The sequence below is a fragment of the Bombina bombina genome, chromosome 6 (genome assembly GCF_027579735.1).
Source record: "Bombina bombina isolate aBomBom1 chromosome 6, aBomBom1.pri, whole genome shotgun sequence".
Taxonomy (NCBI): Eukaryota; Metazoa; Chordata; class Amphibia; order Anura; family Bombinatoridae; genus Bombina; species Bombina bombina.
The window spans coordinates 1,150,903,446-1,150,929,814 of NC_069504.1; the positions used below are offsets into that span (position 1 = coordinate 1,150,903,446).

General features: G+C 38.0%; 1 protein-coding gene across 1 annotated transcript in view; it reads right to left on the bottom strand.

The window, feature by feature from the left end:
- Positions 1-26,369, bottom strand: part of LOC128662490 (solute carrier organic anion transporter family member 1A2) — a 166,877-nt gene that overhangs the window by 117,393 nt on the left and 23,115 nt on the right. The window contains exons 4-6 of the mRNA XM_053716274.1: positions 9,612-9,715; positions 9,292-9,438; positions 8,015-8,113 (exon numbers count right to left, since the gene is read on the bottom strand). Coding sequence (XP_053572249.1) covers positions 8,015-8,113; positions 9,292-9,438; positions 9,612-9,715 — 350 coding nt within the window. The remainder of the gene's footprint in view (positions 1-8,014; positions 8,114-9,291; positions 9,439-9,611; positions 9,716-26,369) is intronic.

Genomic DNA, 26,369 nt, shown 5'->3' on the forward strand with positions numbered 1-26,369 from the left:
TAGAGACAGGTTACACGGATGTAAGCATGAGTACTGTTTTATACCAAAAAGCATGATAATTTAAGCAAAGCCATTGCTTATGCGAGCAAAACTCTTTCCCCAGTAGAAATAAAAATTTAGCGATTGAGAAAAAGCCCTCTTATCTACTGTATGGGCTCTACAAAATTTCTGCAGCTATATACAGGGCGAGAAAATTATTGTAGAAACGGTAAAAAGAAAGCTCCATATTGCTTATAGAGCTGCCTCAAGTGGTGGTGTAGAGCGTTACAACCAGTCCATTGTTAAAATCCTCAAAAAGTTTGTGAGTGAAACAGGTAAAGACTGGGATGTAAAACTACCTCTAGTCTTAATGGCATTAAGAGCAACTCCGAGTAGTGCTACCAAGATGTCACCTTTTGAACTGATGACTGGTAGAAGAATGGTTCTACCTCAGCATCTGTTGTACCGTACATCAGACCAAAATTTGATAAACGCTGCCAATACCCATCAATATGTGGAAAACCTAAGAAAACACCTGCAATATGCCTTTGCATTTGCTCAAAGGAATTTAGAAAGATCTGCAACTGCCACTAAAACCTATTATGATCTCAAAACATCCAAAAAGGAATATGAAATAAATGATAAAGTTTATCTTTATAACTTTGGGAGAGATCAGGTTAGGGAGAAGAAATTTCTTCCCTCATGGAAAGGTCCTTTTGTCATTACTGACAAAATATCTCCAGTGGCCTATAAACTACGGATCCCCAATATGAAAGTCTCATAGATAAATGGGTCCATATCAATCAAATGCGGGCATGTCATCCTAGGTCCCAACTACAAGTCATAGAGGGAGAATCAAGTTATTACACTTTTGGATTCCAGAATAATGTAATTGGACTAATACCTGAAGGATACTTAACTGAAGAAAAATTAATAGAACAATCCTTTGAATCTATGCCAGAGGGTCTATTTAATATTCAGTCTATTTATCCCTTCAGCTCAGAGGAAGGCATCTGTAAAATTGAAGAAGCCTCTCTAGTGTTTGATCAGCCGATCACACAGCAAGATTACCCCAATACCCAGAGTCATGGGGACAATGTAAACTATAATCAAGGGGATCACACCTCTAGGTTGGAAGAAGCAAATATCCTTAGCTAATGGCTGTACCAGCGATGATGAACGCCAACTGCTGCGAGAACTCCTGTTGGAGTACAAGGATATTTTTGCTAGGGATTCTTACGACTGTGGTACTACAGACTTGCACATTGCAAGAATACAAACAGATCCCGATGCACCACATGTCTTTGTTAAACAATACAGACATCCTTTAGCCTCATATGATTCTCTAGCAGAAATCATAAGGAACTTAGAAGAAAGGGGTATCATACGACAGGTGCACAGCTCTTATAATAATCCTATTCTAGGTGTTCTTAAGCCCAATGGACAATGGCGTTTGTGTGCTGACTTAAGACAGCTAAACAAACAAGTGTACATATCTGGCTGGCTTGTACCATACATTGACCAGTGCCTAGCGCAAATGCAGGGATCCAAAATATTCACTGCCATTGATTGTGCACAGGGATATTGGACCATAAAGGTACATGAGGAGGACCAGTATAAGCTGGCATTCTCCTTCCAAAAGGTCCAGTATGCATTTCATAGACTTCCTTTTGGATACATAAATTCTGGACATGAATTTGCTGTATTCATGCATAAAGCTATGCCTGATGCACTGGAAAGAGGGACCTTATCTTATGTTGATGATGTTTTAATCAAAAGCACAGACTTTAACAAACACATTGCAGAGTTTAAACACGTCCTCAGCCAACTTAAAAGGGCAGGTGTCAAATTATCCCTACAAAAAGCTCAATGGTGCCGCACTGGTGTAAACTTCTTGGGACATGGAGTTACTTCTGAAGGGCTAAATCCTCAGAAGTAAAAGGTGGAAGCTATAGTAAATTCTAAAAACCCAACTAACTTAAAGGAATTGAGGTCAGTCCTGGGAATGACTAATTATTCTCGCAAATTCATTGATAATTATGCAGAGTTAGCTAAACCACTACTACTTCTTCTAAAGAAGGATGTGAAATGGCACTGGAGTGAGACTCAAGAAACAGCCATCAGAGAGCTGAAGAGAAAAAAAACACTCAAGCACCTTGCTTAGCGTCCCCTAAAGGTGGTAATCCTTTCTTCTTAGAGACAGGTTACACTGATGTAAGCATGAGTGCTGTTTTATACCAAAAAGCATGATAATTTAAGCAAAGCCATTGCTTATGCAAGCAAAACTCTTTACCCAGTAGAAATAAAATTTAGCGATTGCGAGAAAGCCCTCTTATCTACTGTATGGGCTCTACAAAATTTCTGCAGCTATATACAGGGCGAGAAAATTATTGTAGAAACAGTAAAAAGAAAGCTCCATATTGCTTATAGAGCTGCCTCAAGTGGTGGTGTAGAGCGTTACAACCAGTCCATTGTTAAAATCCTCAAAAAGTTTTTGAGTGAAACAGGTAAAGACTGGGATGTAAAACTACCTCTAGTCTTAATGGCATTAAGAGCAAGTCCGAATAGTGCTACCAAGATGTCACCTTTTGAACTGATGACTGGTAGAAGAATGGTTCTACCTCAGCATCTGTTGTACCGTACATCAGACCAAAATTTGATAAACGCTGCCAATACCCATCAATATGTGGAAAACCTAAGAAAACAACTGCAATATGCCTTTGCATTTGCTCAAAGGAATTTAGAAAGATCTGCAACTGCCACTAAAACCTATTATGATCTCAAAACATCCAAAAAGGAATATGAAATAAATGATAAAGTTTATCTTTATAACTTTGGGAGAGATCAGGTTAGGGAGAAGAAATTTCTTGCCTCATGGAAAGGTCCTTTTGTCATTACTGACAAAATATCTCCAGTGGCCTATAAAATACGGATCCCCAATATGAAAGTCTCATAGATAAATGGGTCCATATCAATCAATTGTGGGCATGTCATCCTAGGTCCCAACTATAAGTCATAGAGGGAAAATGAAGTGTCATATCCCCAAATGCACTAAAGACATACTGTAGTTTAAAGATGCCTAGCTGATGAACATGAAGGCTCAAAAATAACAGACTTTCTACATAGAAGACTGTCTATGATGTGTACAATCAACATCCTCACCAAATACCATTGATTTAGGGGGATTTATGTCAAGGTAAAGTTAATAAATATATATATTTTAATAATATATTTTAAGGTTAATAAATATATATATTTAATCAGATATCTGACTGGTCAGTAGAAAATGATTCATTTCATTCAGGAAAACTGACTTCAATCATGTTTAGTTCTCCCCCACTAAGCATGTAAAGTTATTCTAAACACACAAGTGAGGACAATAGAGCATTTGGTTTAATTAAAATTTAACAACCATTTCAGGAGACCATATGTGTGATTGCCTGGAAATGTGAGATAAAATCTCTTACCCCTCACAAATGTTGCCTAAGAGTCTGACTCAGGCGACATATTTTGTGAGAAAGTAACCCTGTGCATTTCAAATGCAAATAACCCCCGCTGTGTGGCTCTGACACTTAGATACACGTAATGCAGACACTACATCTGGCGGGGGGGGGGGGGGGGGTTGCAAGCACTGAACTATGGAATAAAAAAATAAAAACATTTTTTTTTTATTCTCTCTGTTTTCCAGAAATCTAATGAAAATTATAAGAGCAACTGAGTTAATGAGATATCTGGATGAATGAATATATAACAGTGTGTGATCTGCTGGATTTTTGTATGGTTTTGAACACTGCATAGAAATGAATGTGTATATACCTATATATATTTTTGGAAGCATAGAATATCTTGAGATTTAACATGAGCAGTCTAACAATTATCTCTTTGGTTACAGACAACAGTTGGACGTGGGCATCAATTCATATATCCAGGAAGAAATACACAGAAATGTGAAACATGCTGTATTTGTGTAAATGCATGTATAACAGATGTATAAATGCCATTAATTTCAAAATAATTAGTAGTATTGATTTGTTTAAATATAGTATAATGATAAAGGCACATTATATTTCATATCCAAATAATCAGAATAAATATTGTGACCTAGCCCAATGCATATAAACATTATAACTTATTAATGTAAGGAAATTATGGCATTTATTACACATTTTAAAGAAATATTTTCTTTCAATGTTGGGTAGTAAATGTATTGCTGTGTTTGTTTGTCATGCTGCATGTATTGCTGTATTTGTTTGTCACGCTGCCCCCCGGTGTTATGATGCGAAAACTACAGCCAGAAGGCTTTTTAGGCTGTTAAAAATAAGATATTCCAGATATCCAATCAGCAGGGAAAAGCATGAGGGCCAATCCAAGACAAGGTTTCCGTTTGGGCGTTTCCAAACTCACAAGTGATTGAAAGCTTATATAAGTCAATGCAAGTTCATAGTATTGAATAGCTCTTAGCTTGTCTTTTGTATGCAAACATCTAAAGTAAACATTCATTATTGCTGTATGTAGCAGATTTAAAGAAGTAGTTTGTATTTCAAGTTAGTATTTCATAGCCTATGTATTGTTAAACATATATCATTGATGCTAAGTAAATTATCTGTGAAAATATTGATATTTTAAATTAGAATTGTGTTAGAATAAATTGTGGTTAAATAACTGCGTGTATTGCTTGAATGTTAGCAGCTAAATATCTTAGAATCCCATTGTGCAAATTGAATGAAAGGCTATTTGTAAATAAGGCTGGTTTTAAAAGGTAAACTTTTATGAGTTTTGTAAGAAGTATGAGCAAAAAATAATATCTATCCGACGGCGCTAACTTACAGGACCCAAGCTCCTATAAAATTGGGTTTCTAGATACCCAAGGGAGAGAACAAATATGTGGGATGTGTTAGGAGCGCCTAAAAAAGGCCAGGTCTATTTGGGAATATTAAAATATCACAAATTTAATATCACAAATATACAAATGTTAACAAATAATACATATATTACAAAAGCATAAAAGTACATGGATCCATAGTACTTAATAAAAACCAAATAACAGTAGAAATGATAAGAGGTACAAAAATACAAGTTGTACAAGAGGATAAAAACAATTTAAAAACAATTAGAGAATACGTTCAGGATAATGAGTTAGCCCCTGGGGCATTTATGGGCACAAGGCTAGATAAAATATGAGACTGTAAAAATGTGAGATATCAAGTGATAATCAAGGAATGTGATAAACAAATAAATATCTCAGTGTAAAATGTGTGAGTATAAACCAAAGAACCAAAAAAAAAACAACAACAAAAAAAAATCTAAAAAGTGGAGGTGTATGTAAAAGATCCAAAAAAAAAATATATATATATATATATATATATATATATATATATATATATATATATATATATATATATATATATATATATATATATATATATATATATATGTAATAGTCAATCAAAAATCAAAAAAGTCCTAGTGATCCAAATAACAGTCCAAAAATCCTTGTGATCCAAATAGAAATTCAAAATAATACGTGAATCCAAAAAGATGATGCTAACAAGTTCAAAATAATACGTGAATCCAAAAGGATGATGCCAACAAGTTAATGTGATCCAATAGTGAAAAGAAAAATCAAAGTTCAAAACTACACCAAAAAAATAAAAATAAAAATAAAAGATATGAAAAATAATAACAAATGGTGGAAGCTGGATATTAAAAACTTATGCAATAAATTCCATATAAGAAAAATCCATTACCTGTGAAAAAAGAAAAAATACAACATAGAGCAGTATTGTTTGAAATAAACTGAAGTATTAGGAATAAAACTCACCATATATGCCAACGCGTTTCGGACCACCAATAGGGCCTTTTTCAAGACTGATATATGGTAGGTGAGAATGCTTCTTATATACCACTTTTGGTTAAGATAAATGGCACCAAATTCACCAAAAAAGCGCTAAAATTATGACCTCTTGAACCGGAAGTGGATTGAAAACCGGATATAGGGATTTTTTATGTATTATTTGGGTTTTATTTATCCCATTTTACTCAAGTCTTTTGTTTATGGTAAATGTATGAGATCTCCCTTTCCAAAATATTCTAAGAGGCTAGATGTTCTAATGTAGCTAAGTGCCCGTTCAATCTTTATTTCATCCTAGTAGCGCTAAAAACGGATGTCTGGACTTACCGCTAAACTGGAAGTTGGTGTGAACCGGAAATAGACGAAAACTGGAAGTTTGTTTATTTCGTCAAACCGGAACTAGCCTGAGTTGTGTGAAAACGTGTCCACATTATTCCTTGACATATTAAAAGGTGTTAGAATGTAAGAGATCCCTTTCATAGATAAATTTCTTCTGGATTTCTGGTATGTTAGCATTGAGAAAAATGAAATACAGATATTATATTACATGGATCACCTTAACTTATTGGCATCGTCCTTTTGGATTCACGTATTATTCTATTTGGATCACAAGGATTTTTGGACTGTTATTTGGATCACTAGGACTTTTTTGATTTTTGATTGACTATTACATATATATATATATTTTGGATCTTTTACATACACCTCCACTTTTTAGATTTTTTTTTTTTTTTTTTGGTTCTTTGGTTTATACTCACACTTGATATCTCACATTTTTACAGTCTCATATTTTATCTAGCCTTGTGCCCATAAATCCCCCAGGGGCTAACTCATTATCCTGAACGTATTCTCTAATTGTTTTTAAATTGTTTTTATCCTCTTGTACAACTTGTATTTTTGTACCTCTTATCATTTCTACTGTTATTTAGTTTTTATTAAGTACTATGGATCCATGTACTTTTATGCTTTTGTAATATATGTATTATTTGTTAACATTTGTATATTTGTGATATTAAATTTGCGATATTTTAATATTCCCAAATAGACCTGGCCTTTTTTAGGCGCTCCTAACACATCCCACATATTTGTTCTCTCCCTTGGGTATCTAGAAACCCAATTTTATAGGAGCTTGGATCCTGTAAGTTAGCGCCGTCGGATAGATATTATTTTTTGCTCATACTTCTTACAAAACTCATAAAAGTTTACCTTTTAAAACCAGCCTTATTTACAAATAGCCTTTCATTCAATTTGCACAATGGGATTCTAAGATATTTAGCTGCTAACATTCAAGCAATACACGCAGTTATTTAACCACAATTTATCACAAGGATTTTTGTAATATATGTATTATTTGTTAACATTTGTATATTTGTGATATTAAATTTGTGATATTTTAATATTCCCAAATAGACCTGGCCTTTTTTAGGCGCTCCTAACACATCCCACACTTTTGTAAGAAGTATAGCATATATTAATAGTCTTTTTAAACATATATAATATTGTGTCATATTCTGGTATTATAAATATATTCCAATATGTTCATAGATATTAACTAAATAAAATAATTCAGATATTTCTATTAATTGTATGGTTTCTAGTAGATGCACATTGATTGAGGGTATATATTTTAAAGGATAATTATTAAATGTATTGTATTATAGCCCTGCCATAGACTGATATATTATTTGGAGAGCACTACTGAATTTTCTTATAAATATACTGACAGTTCTTGTAAATTCAAACGCTAATTTAAAGGGACACTGAACCCAAATTTTTTCTTTTGTGATTCAGATAGAGCATGCCATTTTAAGCAACTTTCTAATTTACTCCTATTATCAAATTTTCTTCATGCTCTTGGTATCTTTATTTAAAAAGCAAGAATGTAAAGTAGATGCCGGCCCATTTTTGGTGAACAACCTGGGTTGTTCTTGCCGATTGGTGGATAAATTCACCCACCAATAAACAAGCGCTCTCCAGGGTCTGAACCAAAAAAATAGCTTAACACAAATTTCATTTAGTCCTTGCTTTGTTATATCTATTAAATACATTTTTGGTTTGTTACCGTCTACCAGTGAGAGTTCTGCTTATCACCCAATCAGCAGATATGTCTTTCTGGTTACTTCAAAACATGATAATAAGCAACTTTACTAACGTTTTCATGCAAAAAATAGTTTACAATCTTACCCAGATCTATAAATCCAACGTCGACGAAGATCTGTGCGAAGTAGGAAGCCATTAATGATCCCACTAAAGGTCCAGCAATTGACACTGTCTGTATTATTCCTGTTAAACACACAGTTGCAATAAACATTAGTCTAATGGATATAAATAGAGACCAAAGCTGTTATATTGTACTAAAGCTAGTGACACATTACTTGGAGACTATTCAAGTAATCAGTACGAGAAAGCACTTTTACTAGCGCTGCGGAATCTGTTGGCGCTCTACAAATAACCGATAATAATAATAATAATAATAATAATAATACTAACAGAATAGGGGTCAGATTATTCAGTTTTCCTTCCAGCCAATGTCAGTGAAGTCTGTGGGCTAGCTAACCCTAGCTATGCCTTATAAGCAGCAGCCTATAGTGCACGACTAGGGCTACACCCTATTTAGCCTCTTGTGATACCAGCAGTCATACAAATAATGTTGCAGTCTCACTATCAGTAGGCGTCACAAGCCGCCATGTTCCGGATACTCAAAGTGTGTGTCAGTTCCTGAGTAATGATGCGAGCTGCTATCACGTAATAGTGAATTATCCTATGAATATTATGCTATTATGTGCAGTGGTCTGCAGTACTTAGCTCACACCTTTGCCTTATCTACCCCTAAAATACCCTGTACTGTTGATTTTAGTTAGAGGACAATCAAAGCAAGGCATTAAAGAGATCTATTCTTCCAGAGTGAGTTATATAACCCTAACCACTTCTTATCTGACACCTAGACCTCTGTTAACCCTAACCTTGACTTCCCAACACAAATAATCCTAACCCTATTGTACAGATCTATCACTGCACTTTAACTCTAACCATGCTGACTCAATACCCTTCAGAGCAATGAACCCTAACCCAGACCTTCACCTACAGCTGTTACCTAAAACAATGCTCTTACATAAGCTTTTGGATTCATTTTTTTCTGCTTGCTAAATTATTAGTGCTAAGGCAATGAGACAAAGCCTTTTTCCACTTATCCTTGAATGTAGCAACGGGGAAAGTGTGCTCAGTTTCCTGTAACATATTGTTAATTTTGTATTTTTATAACCCCCTTTCCAACTGTTATAAGATATAAAAATGAGAAGTCTTGCAGGGATTATAGCAGTTTAGTGATATAAACACTAACCTATTATCAATGTACTACTCAAGGATTATTTTCGTTTAATGATTAGTTCATTGTAAATGTATAGAAATGATAACTAAAATAAGATTTGTATTAGGGAAATAAAGGAAAAGTATAAACTTACCTATGTAAAATGGGGAATTCTCTGATTTTGCAAAATCATCCACGTAGGACAATCCCAGAGGTTCAATGGGAGTTTCTCCCATTCCTTGAAGAATATTTCCCATAAGTACAAATAGCCACATCATGGACTCTGATCCCGACTGACATTCTGTTGTATAACAGTACTCTGTGTTAGTTTTACACGTCTTATTCATAAAATTACTGACACACAAATTATCAATAGTCTATTTAACAAAAGTCCAAGTTTCCATACTGTTGTAAAAAATGTGCTCAGACTACCTAACTGCACTTTAATGACGATAATGTTAGTAAGAAATGCACCTTCTGAAGTCTCCAGATCTTGTAGGTGACTCTGGTTGGCCAGGCACAGGTGTACATAGGAGGTGCTGTTACTTGATGTAGAAACCAATTTGTCATATTGGTATCTGTACAAAGAAATCACAACATAATCCCATAGGAGCAATTGTTATAGGTTAACATCAAGCAAGAATAAAAGGTCTAGTATTTAATCTTCTTTTTAGTTTATTATCATAATTTGTTCACAATTTAATAAATAACAGATTCCTTTATATGAAATTACATTAATTACAATTGACTGGGCTAATATTCATGTATTCGTAGAAAAGAATGTCAGGAGTCGCAGGTGAGGTCAATTCAAACTTAGCATTTATTCAGGTAAAACAGATCACAGAAAGGTAGAAACAGCCCTCCAGTGTTACAAGCTTACACGTTTCGGCTACATGCCGTAATCATAGCTCATACACTCCCTTCTTACTCTGGGCTTTAAAAAAGGAGTAAAAACATGTTATTGGCTGAATGGCTGTGGCCGGGTTAACTACTTCCTTCCCAGTAAAACAAACATTAAACACACAAACCAACTTGCTAGTGAAATGTTTTTAGAATACTCTGTCTATCTGTAACTAAACTAAATGTAAAACTGAAATGTTTGGTGAACTAAGTAATGTTATTAATGTGGATAATACTATTTGAATTAAGCTGAGGGGAACAATATTATGCGCACTTTCTTAATATTGAAATTTCAAATTCCTAAATTTATACATGACAATTGTCTAGTTATAGTTTCCATACTATCTTCTTACTTGATATTGTATTTTAATATTTCAATGGTGCTTAGGAAGCTCACTCAACTAGTTGGCTAACATTTTCATCCCTCATTATTGAGTACCACTAAGGATACCCCTAGTGCTGATCCATATTGAAATTCTAATACTATGATACAAGGATTACTTACTCTTTTTTTCTAAAGAGACTATATTAAGTTATACTACCAAATGACTAAATTAGATTTCCATGGTCACAGTTCATTTGAATGCACTTGATAACCCTCATATAGTGAATTACTAATACAGACTATATCACAGATTTTTTATTTTTTATATATGATGTTGGAAACTTATTCAAATAATTGTTTCAAATACTAAGGCGTGCTCTACTAGATCCAATGATTGATGAGGTCATAGGCTGAATTTAGGCCTGTTGGAGACCTTGTTTTCAATTTGAAAATCCAAAATATCTCCTTTTTGGCAAGCACAGACTCTCTGTCACCCCCTCTTCGCCCCGCATCTACAGTCTCAATAATTGTCCATTTAAAATGAGTGTTATCTTTATTATGGAACAATTTGAAATGTTGGACGAGGGAGGTAGTTAGAAGGCCCGCCTTGATATCCAATAAATGCTCCCTGATACCAACTCGTGCCTCCCTTGTGGTCATGCCCACATATTGTAAATTGCATGCCACACAGCCTGCTAAATAAATTACAAAAATATTTCTGCAATTCATGCACTTGTTATGTTTGTACTCAGTGTCTGTTACGCTGCATCTGAATCCATTGCCTGTCAATAGGTGTTCACATGCTTTGCATGTAGAATTATGACACCTAAATACTCCCTTGCATCTAAGCCAAGAGCTTGTTTGTTCTCTCCTTTTACTTCTTAATTGTATAGGGGCCAATAGATTACCCATCGTGACTCCAATTCTAAAGGAACATTTACAGCCCTTCTCTATCACACTGACTAATGAATCATCTGCTGCTAGTAATCTGTAGTGTTTTCTTATTATTTGGCATATTTTATTGTATTGGGTACTGTAGTCTGTTACAAAATAAATGTTGTCACTGTTGGACACATTTGTTTCCGATTTCTCCAGTAATTGTTTTCTATTAGAGGAGGATACCTCCTTCTTAATTTTGTTGATCTCAGACATTTTGTACCCTCTTGCCTTCAGGCGATCAGTTAACTTTTCAGCATGTAATTCATACTGCTTAGAGTCACTGCAATTGCGTTTCAGTCGGGTAAACTGACCCTTTGCAACCGATCTAAAAACCTGCTTTGGGTGACTGCTCCTGGCGTGGAGTAGAGTGTTGCCTGTTATTGGTTTTCTGAAAACCTCAGTAACTACTCCAACCTCGGGAATACCTCTCAAAGTGAGGTCCAGAAAATTTATCTGATATTTATTTAGTTCAAAAGTGAACTCAAGCCCAAAGTCGTTGTGGTTTAACCAATTCACAAAAGTCTTGGCTTCTTCCACTGTGCCTCTCCACACCAGGAGCAGATCATCAATGTAGCGCCGATAGAATTGGATATTTCTCCTGAAGGGGTTCTCATCCCCATAGTTGCGGGACAGCTCCCGCCATCCCATATAGAGATTGGCGAAAGAGGGCGCAAACTTCGCGCCCATAGCTGTCCCGCATCTCTGGAGATAAAACACCCCCTCAAAGGAGAAATAGTTGTGTGTCAAGAGAAACTGCACAACTCTTAGTACATAGTCAATTAACTCATCCGAAAAGCCAGTCTGTCTTCTCAGAAAAAATTCAATAGCCTCTAATCCCCTATCATGCGGTATAGAGGTATATAGGGCTTTAACATCTATTGTAAGCCACAAGTCTGAGTCTTGCCATTCCATATTCTCCATCAAATTTAAAACGTGTGTTGTGTCCTGCAAAAAGGTAGTTAATTTCCCTACCAAGGGTTGTAATAATCCATCCAACCACTGTTAGGTTCTTTTCAATAAAGATCTGATGCCACTCACGATGGGTCTACCTGTGACCCCCTCCAGGTACTTGTGAACTTTTGGTAAATGATTAAAAATGGGGATCACTGGGTTCTCTACCTGGAGGAACTCACAGGTAGACCCATCCAAAATACCTAATTCCCTGCCATCATCTAGGATCTGTGCCAATTCCTTTTTGTATTTGTTGGTCGGGTCACCTCTCAAAACCTGATAGAACCTACTATTCAGCAGCTGTCTTTCTGCTTCTGCAACAAATTGGGTTCTTGACATTACCACCACCGAGCCACCCTTATCTGCATTCCTGATCACCAAATCTTCATTGGTTTGAAGCTTCTTCAAAGCTTCCCTTTCCTTGAAATTCAGATTATGCTGATTATTAGGGGTGGCCCGGTGTAGCAACGTCAAGTCCCTTTCAAATCTTGCTTGGAAAGTTTCTAATGCATCCCCTCTACATTGTATTGGATAGAAACTAGAGGCTGATTTAAATGTTAGTATCTGCACCTCTGGTGTATGTTCATCTATCCTTCCTTCATAAGCTAGTGTGTCCAAATTCACAATATCACATTCCTCAACAAAGGGAAGCTTTTCAGTATTCATCTTGGGTGTTCCCTGGTGTGGGATACTCCCATTCTTTTCCTGCATATTTTCCCTATAGAAAAATTTCTGTACAGTTAACCCTCTGATTAATTTATTAACGTCAATCAACGTATTGAATAGGTTAAACTTCTGTGATGGGACAAATCCTAATCCCAGGCTTAATACTTTAATTTCCATATTTGACAATACATAATCAGACAGGTTGATCACATTTGTGTCATTCACTGGTATTTGCTCACATTCCTGCCCCGTCTGGATGATTGATGATTCTGTCTTGGCTGGCCTGACTGAACTCCTCTCCCTTTCCCCCCTCCCTCTGGTTCCTTGGGGGAAGACAAAAAACCTGTTCTAGATCTCGTTTGTCACTTTTGTCTGTTTTTGCTTCTCTAACAATCTGAGGCTGTCCTGCAACAGGCATTTCATCAGGGGTATATTTTAATATCCCCTGAAGTTGTTTTTTCAAAATGGGTGGCATGACTGTACTGGAAGATTTCCAGAGGGCAGGGTGGCTGAAACATTAGAAGTCTCAATATAGTCCTCCCCCACTGATGCTGAACTATCATCAAAAGATTCTGATTCACTCTCAGAGAACTGTACCTTCTTAGAAGTCTGAGGATTACTCTCCCTATTATCCTTATTGTTGGGGAAACCCCTGCCCCTGCCTCTACCTCGTGACCTGTTGCAGGTTCTTCGGCCTTCAAACCTGTCCTTCCTATTCCAGACAAAGACTCTGTTGTTATCATAATCCGACTGGTCTCTTAAATACTTATTATGTTTAGTCATGATTAGTAAAACCTTGCTTTCCATTAGAGTTTTCTGCAGAATGCCATCATACTTAGGGTATTCTAAGGCCCCACCAGAGGGAGGGGGGAAAGGGAGAGGAGTTCAGTCAGGCCAGCCAAGACAGAATCGTCAATCAGCCAGACGGGGCAGGAATGTGAGCAAATACCAGTGAATGACACAAATGTGATTAACCTGTCTGATTATGTATTGTCAAATATGGACATTAAAGTATTAAGCCTGGGATTAGGATTTGTCCCATCACAGAAGTTTAACCTATTCAATACGTTGATTGACGTTAATAAATTAATCAGAGGGTTAACTGTACGGAAATTTTTCTATAGGGAAAATATGGAGGAAAAGAATGGGGGTATCCCACACTAGGGAACACCCAAGATGAATACTTAAAAGCTTCCCTTTGTTGAGGAATGTGATATTGTGAATTTGGATACACTAGCTTATGAAGGAAGGATAGATAAACATACACCAGAGGTGCAGATACCAACATTTAAATCAGCCTCTAGTTTCTATCCAATACAATGCAGAGGGGATGCATTAGAAACTTTCCAAGCAAGAGTTGAAAGGGACTTGACGTTGCTACACCGGGCCACCCCTAATAATCAGCATAATATGAATTTCAAGGAAAGGGAAGCTTTGAAGAAGCTTCAAACCAATGAAGATTTGGTGATCAGGAATGCAGATAAGGGTGGCTCGGTGGTGGTAATGTCAAGAACCCAATTTGTTGCAGAAGCAGAAAGACAGCTGCTGAATAGTAGGTTCTATCAGGTTTTGAGAGGTGACCCGACCAACAAATACAAAAAGGAATTGGCACAGATCAGAGATGATGGCAGGGAATTAGGTATTTTGGATGGGTCTATCTTTGAGTTCCTCCAGGTAGAGAACCCAGTGATCCCCATTTTTAATCATTTACCAAAAGTTCACAAGTACCTGGAGGGGGTCACAGGTAGACCCATCGTGAGTGGCATCGGATCTTTATTGGAAAGAACCTCACAGTGGTTGGATGGATTATTACAACCCTTGGTAGGGAAATTAACTAGCTTTTTGCAGGACACAACACACGTTTTAAATTTGATGGAGAATATGGAATGGCAAGACTCAGACTTGTGGCTTACAATAGATGTTAAAGCCCTATATACCTCTATACCGCATGATAGGGGATTAGAGGCTATTGAATTTTTTCTGAGAAGACAGAGACTGGCTTTTCGGATGAGTTAATTGACTATGTACTAAGAGTTGTGCAGTTTCTCTTGACACACAACTATTTCTCCTTTGAGGGGGTGTTTTATCTCCAGAGATGCGGGACAGCTATGGGCGCGAAGTTTGCGCCCTCTTTTGCCAATCTCTATATGGGATGGTGGGAGCTGTCCCGCATCTACGGGGATGAGAACCCCTTCAGGAGAAATATCCAATTCTATCGGTGCTACATTGATGATCTGCTCCTGGTGTGGAGAGGCACAGTGGAAGAAGCCAAGACTTTTGTGAATTGGTTAAACCACAACGACTTTGGGCTTGAGTTCACTTTTGAACTAAATAAATATCAGATAAATTTTCTGGACCTCACTTTGAGAGGTATTCCCGAGGTCAGAGTAGTTACTGAGGTTTTCAGAAAACCAATAACAGGCAACACTCTACTCCACGCCAGGAGCAGTCACCCAAAGCAGGTTTTTAGATCGGTTGCAAAGGGTCAGTTTACCCGACTGAAATGCAATTGCAGTGACTCTAAGCAGTATGAATTACATGCTGAAAAGTTAACTGATCGCCTGAAGGCAAGAGGGTACAAAATGTCTGAGATCAACAAAATTAAGAAGGAGGTATCCTCCTCTAATAGAAAACAATTACTGGAGAAATCGGAAACAAATGTGTCCAACAGTGACAACATTTATTTTGTAACAGACTACAGTACCCAATACAATAAAATATGCCAAATAATAAGAAAACACTACAGATTACTAGCAGCAGATGATTCATTAGTCAGTGTGATAGAGAAGGGCTGTAAATGTTCCTTTAGAAAGGGAGTCACGATGGGTAATCTATTGGCCCCTACACAATTAAGAAGTAAACGGAGAGAACAAACAAGCTCTTGGCTTAGATGCAAGGGAGTATTTAGGTGTCACAATTCTACATGCAAAGCATGTGAACACCTATTGACAGGCAATGGATTCAGATGCAGCGTAACAGACACTGAGTACAAACATAACAAGTGCATGAATTGCAGAAATATTTTTGTAATTTATTTAGCAGGCTGTGTGGCATGCAATTTACAATATGTGGGCATGACCACAAGGGAGGCACGAGTTCGTATCAGGGAGCATTTATTGGATATCAAGGCGGGCCTTCTAACTACCCCCCTCGTCCAACATTTCAAATTGTTCCATAATAAAGATAACACTCATTTTAAATGGACAATTATTGAGACTGTAGATGCGGGGCGAAGAGGGGGTGACAGAGAGTCTGTGCTTGCCAAAAAGGAGATATTTTGGATTTTCAAATTGAAAACAAGGTCTCCAACAGGCCTAAATTCAGCCTATGACCTCATCAATCATTGGATCTAGTAGAGCACGCCTTAGTATTTGAAACAATTATTTGTATAAGTTTCCAACATCATATATAAAAAATAAAAAATCTGTGATATAGTCTGTATTAGTAATTCACTATATGAGGGTTATCAAGTGCATTCAAATGAACTGTGACCATGGAAATCTAATTTAGTCATTTGGTAGTATAACTTAATATAATCTCTTTAGAAAAAGAGTAAGTAATCCTTGTATCATAGTATTAGAATTTCAATATGGATCAGCACTAGGGGTATCCTTAGTGGTACTCAATAATGAGGGATGAAAATGTTAGCCAACTAGTTGAGTGAGCTTCATAAGCACCATTGAAATATTAAAATACAATATCAAGTAAGAAGATAGTATGGAAACTATAACTAGACAATTGTCATGTATAAATTTAGGAATTTGAAATTTCAATATTATTCCCCTCAGCTTAATTCAAATAGTATTATCCACATTAATAACATTACTTAGTTCACCAAACATTTCAGTTTTACATTTAGTTTAGTCACAGATAGACAGAGTATTCTAAAAACATTTCACTAGCAAGTTGGTTTGTGTGTTTAATGTTTGTTTTACCGGGAAGGAAGTAGTTAACCCGGCCACAGCCATTCAGCCAATAACATGTTTTAACTCCTTTTTTAAAGCCCAGAGTAAGAAGGGAGTGTATGAGCTATGATTATGGCATGTAGCCGAAACGCGTAAGCTTGTAACACTGGAGGGCTGTTTCTACCTTTCTGTGATCTGTTTTACCTGAATAAATGCTAAGTTTGAATTGACCTCACCTGCGACTCCTGACATTCTTTTCTATGTTTGCTGCAACAAGCCACTGTGGAGTCAGCAGGTCTACACCACCCTTAATATCCATGTTCCAGTTGGATTTGCAAGCATGAGGACCAGCGATTGAAACAAAGAATAGGGGACTCCTTAACCCCCACAAGCCGGTATCCGCCTGGTGACGTCACGCCTGTGAGCCGGGTGCATCAGAGTGCGACGCCTGTTCGAGCAGCCTGTTTGAGCGTGGAAGCTCCGGGCTAGAAACACAGATTTGCGGCGGCACAGTGAAAGTTTCACCGAAGGGCTTCAATAAACACAGGTGAATACACCAAGATGAGCGGCCGTGAAGTGGGGGGTAAGTTAAGTATGCTTGATATTCTATTTAGATAAATCCTCATCGGATAGCCACACCGGGGTTTTTTTGCTCCTGTCCTCTAACGGGGATCAAACAGATGTTGTGTAATATTCCTGTATATTTAGCTACAGCTACATGTAATACATTAGCTGATAAGTCACACAAAGGGGCTGATTTATCATTGTCTGTCCGACATGATATGCTAAAGAGTATCATGTCCGACAGACATCGCTGAAAGCCGACATCATATGCTGTCAGCATTTATCATTGCACAAGCAGTTCTTGTGAACTGCTTGTGCAATGCCGCCCCCTGCAGATTCGGCGGCTAGCAGGGAGTGTCAATCAACCCAATCGTATAGCATAAGGCGGATTGCAGACCGCAGCCTCAGATGCGGCGAATTAGTTAAGGAATAGCGGTCTTAAGACTGCTGCTTCATAACTGCTGTTTCTGGCGAGCCTGAAGGCTTGCGCGGTAACTGGGGCATCAGGGGCCATTCGGCCCTTGATAAATCGGACCCAAAGTCTTCAATTCTCATTAAAGGGATATGAAACCCAAACATTTTAGTTTGTGGTTCAGACAGAACATACGATTTTTAAAAAGATTCCAATTTACTTCTATTATCAAAAGTGCTTCATTCCCATAATATTCTTTGTTGAAAAGATAACTAGGTATACATATGGAGCACTATATAGCAGGAAATAGTGCTGCCCTCTAGTGCTCTTGCAAATGGATAACATTCTTATAGTGCTGCCCTCTAGTGCTCTTGCAAATGGATAACATTCTTATAGTGCTGCCCTCTAGTGCTCTTGCAAATGGATAACATTCTTATAGTGCTACCCTCTAGTGCTCTTGCAAATGGATAACATTCTTATAGTGCTGCCCTCTAGTGCTCTTGCAAATGGATAACATTCTTATAGTGCTGCGCTCTAGTGCTCTTGCAAAGGGATAACATTCTTATAGTGCTGCCATCTAGTGATCTTGCAAATGGATAACATTCTTATAGTGCTGCCCTCTAGTGCTCTTGCAAAGGGATAACATTCTTATAGTGCTGCCATCTAGTGCTCTTGCAAATGGATAACATTCTTATAGTGCTGCCCTCTAGTGCTCTTGCAAATGGATAACATTCTTATAGTGCTGCCCTCTAGTGCTCTTGCAAATGGATAACATTCTTATAGTGCTGCCCTCTAGTGCTCTTGCAAATGGATAACATTCTTATAGTTCTGCCCTCTAGTGCTCTTGCAAATGGATAACATTCTTATAGTGCTGCCCTCTAGTGCTCTTGCAAAAGGATAACATTCTTATAGTGCTGCCATCTAGTGATCTTGCAAATGGATAACATTCTTATAGTGCTGCCCTCTAGTGCTCTTGCAAAGGGATAGCATTCATATAGTGCTGCCATCTAGTGCTCTTGCAAATTGATAACATTCTTATAGTGCTGCCCTCTAGTGCTCTTGCAAATGGATAACATACTTATAGTGCTGCCCTCTAGTGATCTTGCAAATGGATAACATTCTTATAGTGCTGCCCTCTAGTGCTCTTGCAAAAGGATAACATTCTTATAGTGCTGCCCTCTAGTGCTCTTGCAAATGGATAACATTCTTATAGTGCTGCCCTCTAGTGCTCTTGCAAATGGATAACATTCTTATAGTGCTGCCCTCTAGAGCTCTTGCAAATGGATAACATTCTTATAGTGCTGCCCTCTAGTGCTCTTGCAAATGGATAACATTCTTATATTGCTGCCCTCTAGTGCTCTTGCAAATTGGTAACATTCTTATAGTGCTGCCCTCTAGTGGTCTTGCAAATGGATAACATTCTTATAGTGCTGCCCTCTAGTGCTCTTGCTAATGGATAACATTCTTATAGTGCTGCCCTCTAGTGCTCTTGCAAATGGATAACATTCTTATAGTGCTGCCCTCTGGTGCTCTTGCAAATGGATAACATTCTTATAGTGCTGCCCTCTAGTGCTCTTGCAAATGGGTAACATACTTATAGTGCTGCCCTCTAGTGCTCTTGCAAATGGGTAACATTCTTATAGTGCTGCCCTCTAGTGCTCTTGCTAATGGGTAACATTCTTATAGTGCTGCCCTCTAGTGCTCTTGGAAATGGGTAACATTCTTATAGTGCTGCCCTCTAGTGGTCTTGCAAATGGATAACATTCTTATAGTGCTGCCCTCTAGTGCTCTTACAAATGGATAACATTCTTATAGTGCTGCCCTCTAGTGCTCTTGCTAATGGATAACATTCTTATAGTGCTACCCTCTAGTGCTCTTGCAAATGGATAACATTCTTATAGTGCTGCACGCTAGTGCTCTTGCAAATGGTTAACATTCTTATAGTGCTGCCATCTTGTGCTCTTGCAAATGGATAACATTCTTATAGTGCTGCCCTCTAGTGCTCTTGCTAATGGATAACATTCTTATAGTGCTGCCATCTAGTGCTCTTGGTAATGGATAACATTCTTATAGTGCTGCCCTCTAGTGCTCTTGCAAATGGATAACATTCTTATAGTGCTGCCCTCTAGTGCTCTTGCAAATGGATAACATTCTTATAGTGCTGCCCTCTAGTGCACTTGCAAATGGATAACATTCTTATAGTGCTGCCCTCTAGTGCTCTTGCTAATGGATAACATTCTTATAGTGCTGCCCTCTAGTGCTCTTGCAAATGGATAACATTCTTATAGTGCTGCACGCTAGTGCTCTTGCAAATGGATAACATTCTTATAGTGCTGCCATCTAGTGCTCTTGCAAATGTATAACATTCTTATAGTGCTGCCCTCTAGTGCTCTTGCTAATGGATAACATTCTTATAGTGCTGCCATCTAGTGCTCTTGGTAATGGATAACATTCTTATAGTGCTGCCCTCTAGTGCTCTTGCAAATGGATAACATTCTTATAGTGCTGCCCTCTAGTGCTCTTGCAAATGAGTAACATTCTTATAGTGCTGCACGCTAGTGCTCTTGCAAAGGGATAGCATTCTTATAGTGCTGCCCTCTAGTGCTCTTGCAAATGGATAACATTCTTGTAGTGCTGCCCTCTAGTGCTCATGCAAATGGATAACATTCTTGTAGTGCTGCCCTCTAGTACTCTTGCAAATGGATAACATTCTTATAGTGCTGCCCTCCAGTGCTCTTGCAAATGGATAACATTCTTATAGTGCTGCCCTCTAGTGCTCTTGCAAATGGATAACATTCGTATAGTGCTGCCCTCTAGTGCTCTTGCTAATGGATAACATTCTTATAGTGCTGCCCTCTAGTGCTCTCTCAAATGGATAACATTCTTATAGTGCTGCCCTCTAGTGCTCTTGCTAATGGATAACATTCGTATAGTGCTGCCCTCTAGTGCTCTTGCAAATGGATAACATTCTTATAGTGCTTCCCTATAGTGCTCTTGCAAATGGATAACATTCTTATAGTGCTGCCCTCTAGTGCTCTTGCTAATGGATAACATTCTTATAGTGCTGCCCTCTAGTGCTCTTGCAAATGGATAACATTCGTATAGTGCTGCCCTCTAGTGCTCTTGCTAATGGATAACATTCTTATAGTGCTGCCCTCTAGTGCTCTCTCAAATGGATAACATTCTTATAGTGCTGCCCTCTAGTGCTCTTGCTAATGGATAACATTCGTATAGTGCTGCCCTCTAGTGCTCTTGCAAATGGATAACATTCTTATAGTGCTGCCCTATAGTGCTCTTGCAAATTGGTAACATTCTTATAGTGCTGCCCTCTAGTGCTCTTGCTAATGGATAACATTCTTAGAGTGCTGCCCTCTAGTGCTCTTGCAAATGGATAACATTCTTATAGTGCTGCCCTATAGTGTTCTTGCAAATGGATAACATTCTTAGAGTGCTGCCCTCTAGTGCTCTAGCAAATGGATAACATTCTTATAGTGCTGCCCTATAGTGTTCTTGCAAATGGATAACATTCTTATAGTGCTGCCCTATAGTGTTCTTGCAAATGGATAACATTCTTATAGTGCTGCCCTATAGTGCTCTTGCAAATGGATAACATTCTTATAGTGCTGCCCTCTAGTGCTCTTGCAAATGGATAACATTCTTATAGTGCTGCCCTCTAGTGCTCTTGCTAATGGATAACATTCTTATAGTGCTGCCCTCTAGTGCTCTTGCAAATGGATAACATTCTTATAGTGCTGCCCTCTAGTGCTCTTGTAAATGGATAACATTCTTATAGTGCTGCCCTCTAGTGCTTTTGCAAATAGATAACATTTTTATAGTGCTGCCCTATAGTGTTCTTGCAAATGGCTAACATTCTTATAGTGCTGCCCTATAGTGCTCTTGCAAATGGATAACATTCTTATAGTGCTGCCCTCTAGTGCTCTTGCTAATAGATAACATTCTTATAGTGCTGCCCTCTAGTGCTCTTGCATATGGATAACATTCTTATAGTGCTGCCCTCTAGTGCTCTTGCTAATGGATAACATTCTTATAGTGCTGCCCTCTAGTGCTCTTGCTAATAGATAACATTCTTATAGTGCTGCCCTCTAGTGCTCTTGCAAATGGATAACATTCTTATAGTGCTGCCCTCTAGTGCTCTTGCAAATGGATAACATTCTTATAGTGATGCCCTCTAGTGCTCTTGCTAATGGATAACATTCTTATAGTGCTGCCCTCTAGTGCTCTTGCAAATGGATAACATTCTTATAGTGCTGCCCTCTAGTGCTCTTGCAAATGGATAACATTCTTATAGTGCTGCCCTCTAGTGCTCTTGCTAATGGATAACATTCTTATAGTGCTGCCCTATAGTGCTCTTGCTAATGGATAACATTCTTATAGTGCTGCCCTCTAGTGCTCTTGCTAATAGATAACATTCTTATAGTGCTGCCCTCTAGTGCTCTTGCTAATGGATAACATTCTTATAGTGCTGCCCTCTAGTGCTCTTGCTAATGGATAACATTCTTATAGTGCTGCCCTATAGTGTTCTTGCTAATAGATAACATTCTTATAGTGCTGCCCTCTAGTGCTCTTGCTAATAGATAACATTCTTATAGTGCTGCCCTCTAGTGCTCTTGCTAATTGGTAACATTCTTATAGTGCTGCCCTCTAGTGCTCTTGCAAATAGATAACATTCTTATAGTGCTGCCCTCTAGTGCTCTTGCTAATGGATAACATTCTTATAGTGCTGCCCTCTAGTGCTCTTGCTAATGGATAACATTCTTATAGTGATGCCCTATAGTGCTCTTGCTAATAGATAACATTCTTATAGTGCTGCCCTCTAGTGCTCTTGCTAATAGATAACATTCTTATAGTGCTGCCCTCTAGTGCTCTTGTAAATGGATAACATTCTTATAGTGCTGCCCTCTAGTGCTCTTGCAAATGGATAACATTTTTATAGTACTGCCCTATAGTGTTCTTGCAAATGGATAACATTCTTATAGTGCTGCCCTATAGTGCTCTTGCAAATAATTAACATTCTTATAGTGCTGCCCTCTAGTGCTCTTGCTAATAGATAACATTCTTATAGTGCTGCCCTCTAGTGCTCTTGCAAATGGATAACATTCTTATAGTGCTGCCCTCTAGTGCTCTTGCTAATGGATAACATTCTTATAGTGCTGCCCTCTAGTGCTCTTGCTAATGGATAACATTCTTATAGTGCTGCCCTATAGTGTTCTTGCAAATTGATAACATTCTTATAGTGCTGCCCTCTAGTGCTCTTGCTAATGGATAACATTCTTATAGTGCTGCCCTATAGTGTTCTTGCTAATAGATAACATTCTTATAGTGCTGCCCTCTAGTGCTCTTGCTAATAGATAACATTCTTATAGTGCTGCCCTCTAGTGCTCTTGCTAATTGGTAACATTATTATAGTGCTGCCCTCTAGTGCTCTTGCAAATAGATAACATTCTTATAGTGCTGCCCTCTAGTGCTCTTGCTAATGGATAACATTCTTATAGTGCTGCCCTCTAGTGCTCTTGCTAATGGATAACATTCTTATAGTGCTGCCCTATAGTGCTCTTGCTAATAGATAACATTCTTATAGTGCTGCCCTCTAGTGCTCTTGCTAATAGATAACATTCTTATAGTGCTGCCCTCTAGTGCTCTTGTAAATGGATAACATTCTTATAGTGCTGCCCTCTAGTGCTCTTGCAAATGGATAACATTTTTATAGTACTGCCCTATAGTGTTCTTGCAAATGGATAACATTCTTATAGTGCTGCCCTCTAGTGCTCTTGCTAATAGATAACATTCTTATAGTGCTGCCCTCTAGTGCTCTTGCATATGGATAACATTCTTATAGTGCTGCCCTCTAGTGCTCTTGCTAATGGATAACATTCTTATAGTGCTGCCCTCTAGTGCTCTTGCTAATAGATAACATTCTTATAGTGCTGCCCTCTAGTGCTCTTGCTAATAGATAACATTCTTATAGTGCTGCCCTCTAGTGCTCTTGTAAATGGATAACATTCTTATAGTGCTGCCCTCTAGTGCTCTTGCAAATGGATAACATTTTTATAGTACTGCCCTATAGTGTTCTTGCAAATGGATAACATTCTTATAGTGCTGCCCTATAGTGCTCTTGCAAATAATTAACATTCTTATAGTGCTGCCCTCTAGTGCTCTTGCTAATAGATAACATTCTTATAGTGCTGCCCTCTAGTGCTCTTGCAAATGGATAACATTCTTATAGTGCTGCCCTCTAGTGCTCTTGCTAATGGATAACATTCTTATAGTGCTGCCCTCTAGTGCTCTTGCTAATGGATAACATTCTTATAGTGCTGCCCTATAGTGTTCTTGCAAATTGATAACATTCTTATAGTGCTGCCCTCTAGTGCTCTTGCTAATGGATAACATTCTTATAGTGCTGCCCTATAGTGTTCTTGCTAATAGATAACATTCTTATAGTGCTGCCCTCTAGTGCTCTTGCTAATAGATAACATTCTTATAGTGCTGCCCTCTAGTGCTCTTGCTAATTGGTAACATTATTATAGTGCTGCCCTCTAGTGCTCTTGCAAATAGATAACATTCTTATAGTGCTGCCCTCTAGTGCTCTTGCTAATGGATAACATTCTTATAGTGCTGCCCTCTAGTGCTCTTGCTAATGGATAACATTCTTATAGTGCTGCCCTATAGTGCTCTTGCTAATAGATAACATTCTTATAGTGCTGCCCTCTAGTGCTCTTGTAAATGGATAACATTCTTATAGTGCTGCCCTCTAGTGCTCTTGCAAATGGATAACATTTTTATAGTGCTGCCCTATAGTGTTCTTGCTAATAGATAACATTCTTATAGTGCTGCCCTCTAGTGCTCTTGCTAATAGATAACATTCTTATAGTGCTGCCCTCTAGTGCTCTTGCTAATTGGTAACATTCTTATAGTGCTGCCCTCTAGTGCTCTTGCAAATAGATAACATTCTTATAGTGCTGCCCTCTAGTGCTCTTGCTAATGGATAACATTCTTATAGTGCTGCCCTCTAGTGCTCTTGCTAATAGATAACATTCTTATAGTGCTGCCCTCTAGTGCTCTTGCTAATAGATAACATTCTTATAGTGCTGCCCTCTAGTGCTCTTGTAAATGGATAACATTCTTATAGTGCTGCCCTCTAGTGCTCTTGCAAATGGATAACATTTTTATAGTACTGCCCTATAGTGTTCTTGCAAATGGATAACATTCTTATAGTGCTGCCCTATAGTGCTCTTGCAAATAATTAACATTCTTATAGTGCTGCCCTCTAGTGCTCTTGCTAATAGATAACATTCTTATAGTGCTGCCCTCTAGTGCTCTTGCAAATGGATAACATTCTTATAGTGCTGCCCTCTAGTGCTCTTGCTAATGGATAACATTCTTATAGTGCTGCCCTCTAGTGCTCTTGCTAATGGATAACATTCTTATAGTGCTGCCCTATAGTGTTCTTGCAAATTGATAACATTCTTATAGTGCTGCCCTCTAGTGCTCTTGCTAATGGATAACATTCTTATAGTGCTGCCCTATAGTGTTCTTGCTAATAGATAACATTCTTATAGTGCTGCCCTCTAGTGCTCTTGCTAATAGATAACATTCTTATAGTGCTGCCCTCTAGTGCTCTTGCTAATTGGTAACATTATTATAGTGCTGCCCTCTAGTGCTCTTGCAAATAGATAACATTCTTATAGTGCTGCCCTCTAGTGCTCTTGCTAATGGATAACATTCTTATAGTGCTGCCCTCTAGTGCTCTTGCTAATGGATAACATTCTTATAGTGCTGCCCTATAGTGCTCTTGCTAATAGATAACATTCTTATAGTGCTGCCCTCTAGTGCTCTTGCTAATAGATAACATTCTTATAGTGCTGCCCTCTAGTGCTCTTGTAAATGGATAACATTCTTATAGTGCTGCCCTCTAGTGCTCTTGCAAATGGATAACATTTTTATAGTACTGCCCTATAGTGTTCTTGCAAATGGATAACATTCTTATAGTGCTGCCCTCTAGTGCTCTTGCTAATAGATAACATTCTTATAGTGCTGCCCTCTAGTGCTCTTGCATATGGATAACATTCTTATAGTGCTGCCCTCTAGTGCTCTTGCTAATGGATAACATTCTTATAGTGCTGCCCTCTAGTGCTCTTGCTAATAGATAACATTCTTATAGTGCTGCCCTCTAGTGCTCTTGCAAATGGATAACATTCTTATAGTGCTGCCCTCTAGTGCTCTTGCAAATGGATAACATTCTTATAGTGATGCCCTCTAGTGCTCTTGCTAATGGATAACATTCTTATAGTGCTGCCCTCTAGTGCTCTTGCAAATGGATAACATTCTTATAGTGCTGCCCTCTAGTGCTCTTGCAAATGGATAACATTCTTATAGTGCTGCCCTCTAGTGCTCTTGCTAATGGATAACATTCTTATAGTGCTGCCCTATAGTGCTCTTGCTAATGGATAACATTCTTATAGTGCTGCCCTCTAGTGCTCTTGCTAATAGATAACATTCTTATAGTGCTGCCCTCTAGTGCTCTTGCTAATGGATAACATTCTTATAGTGCT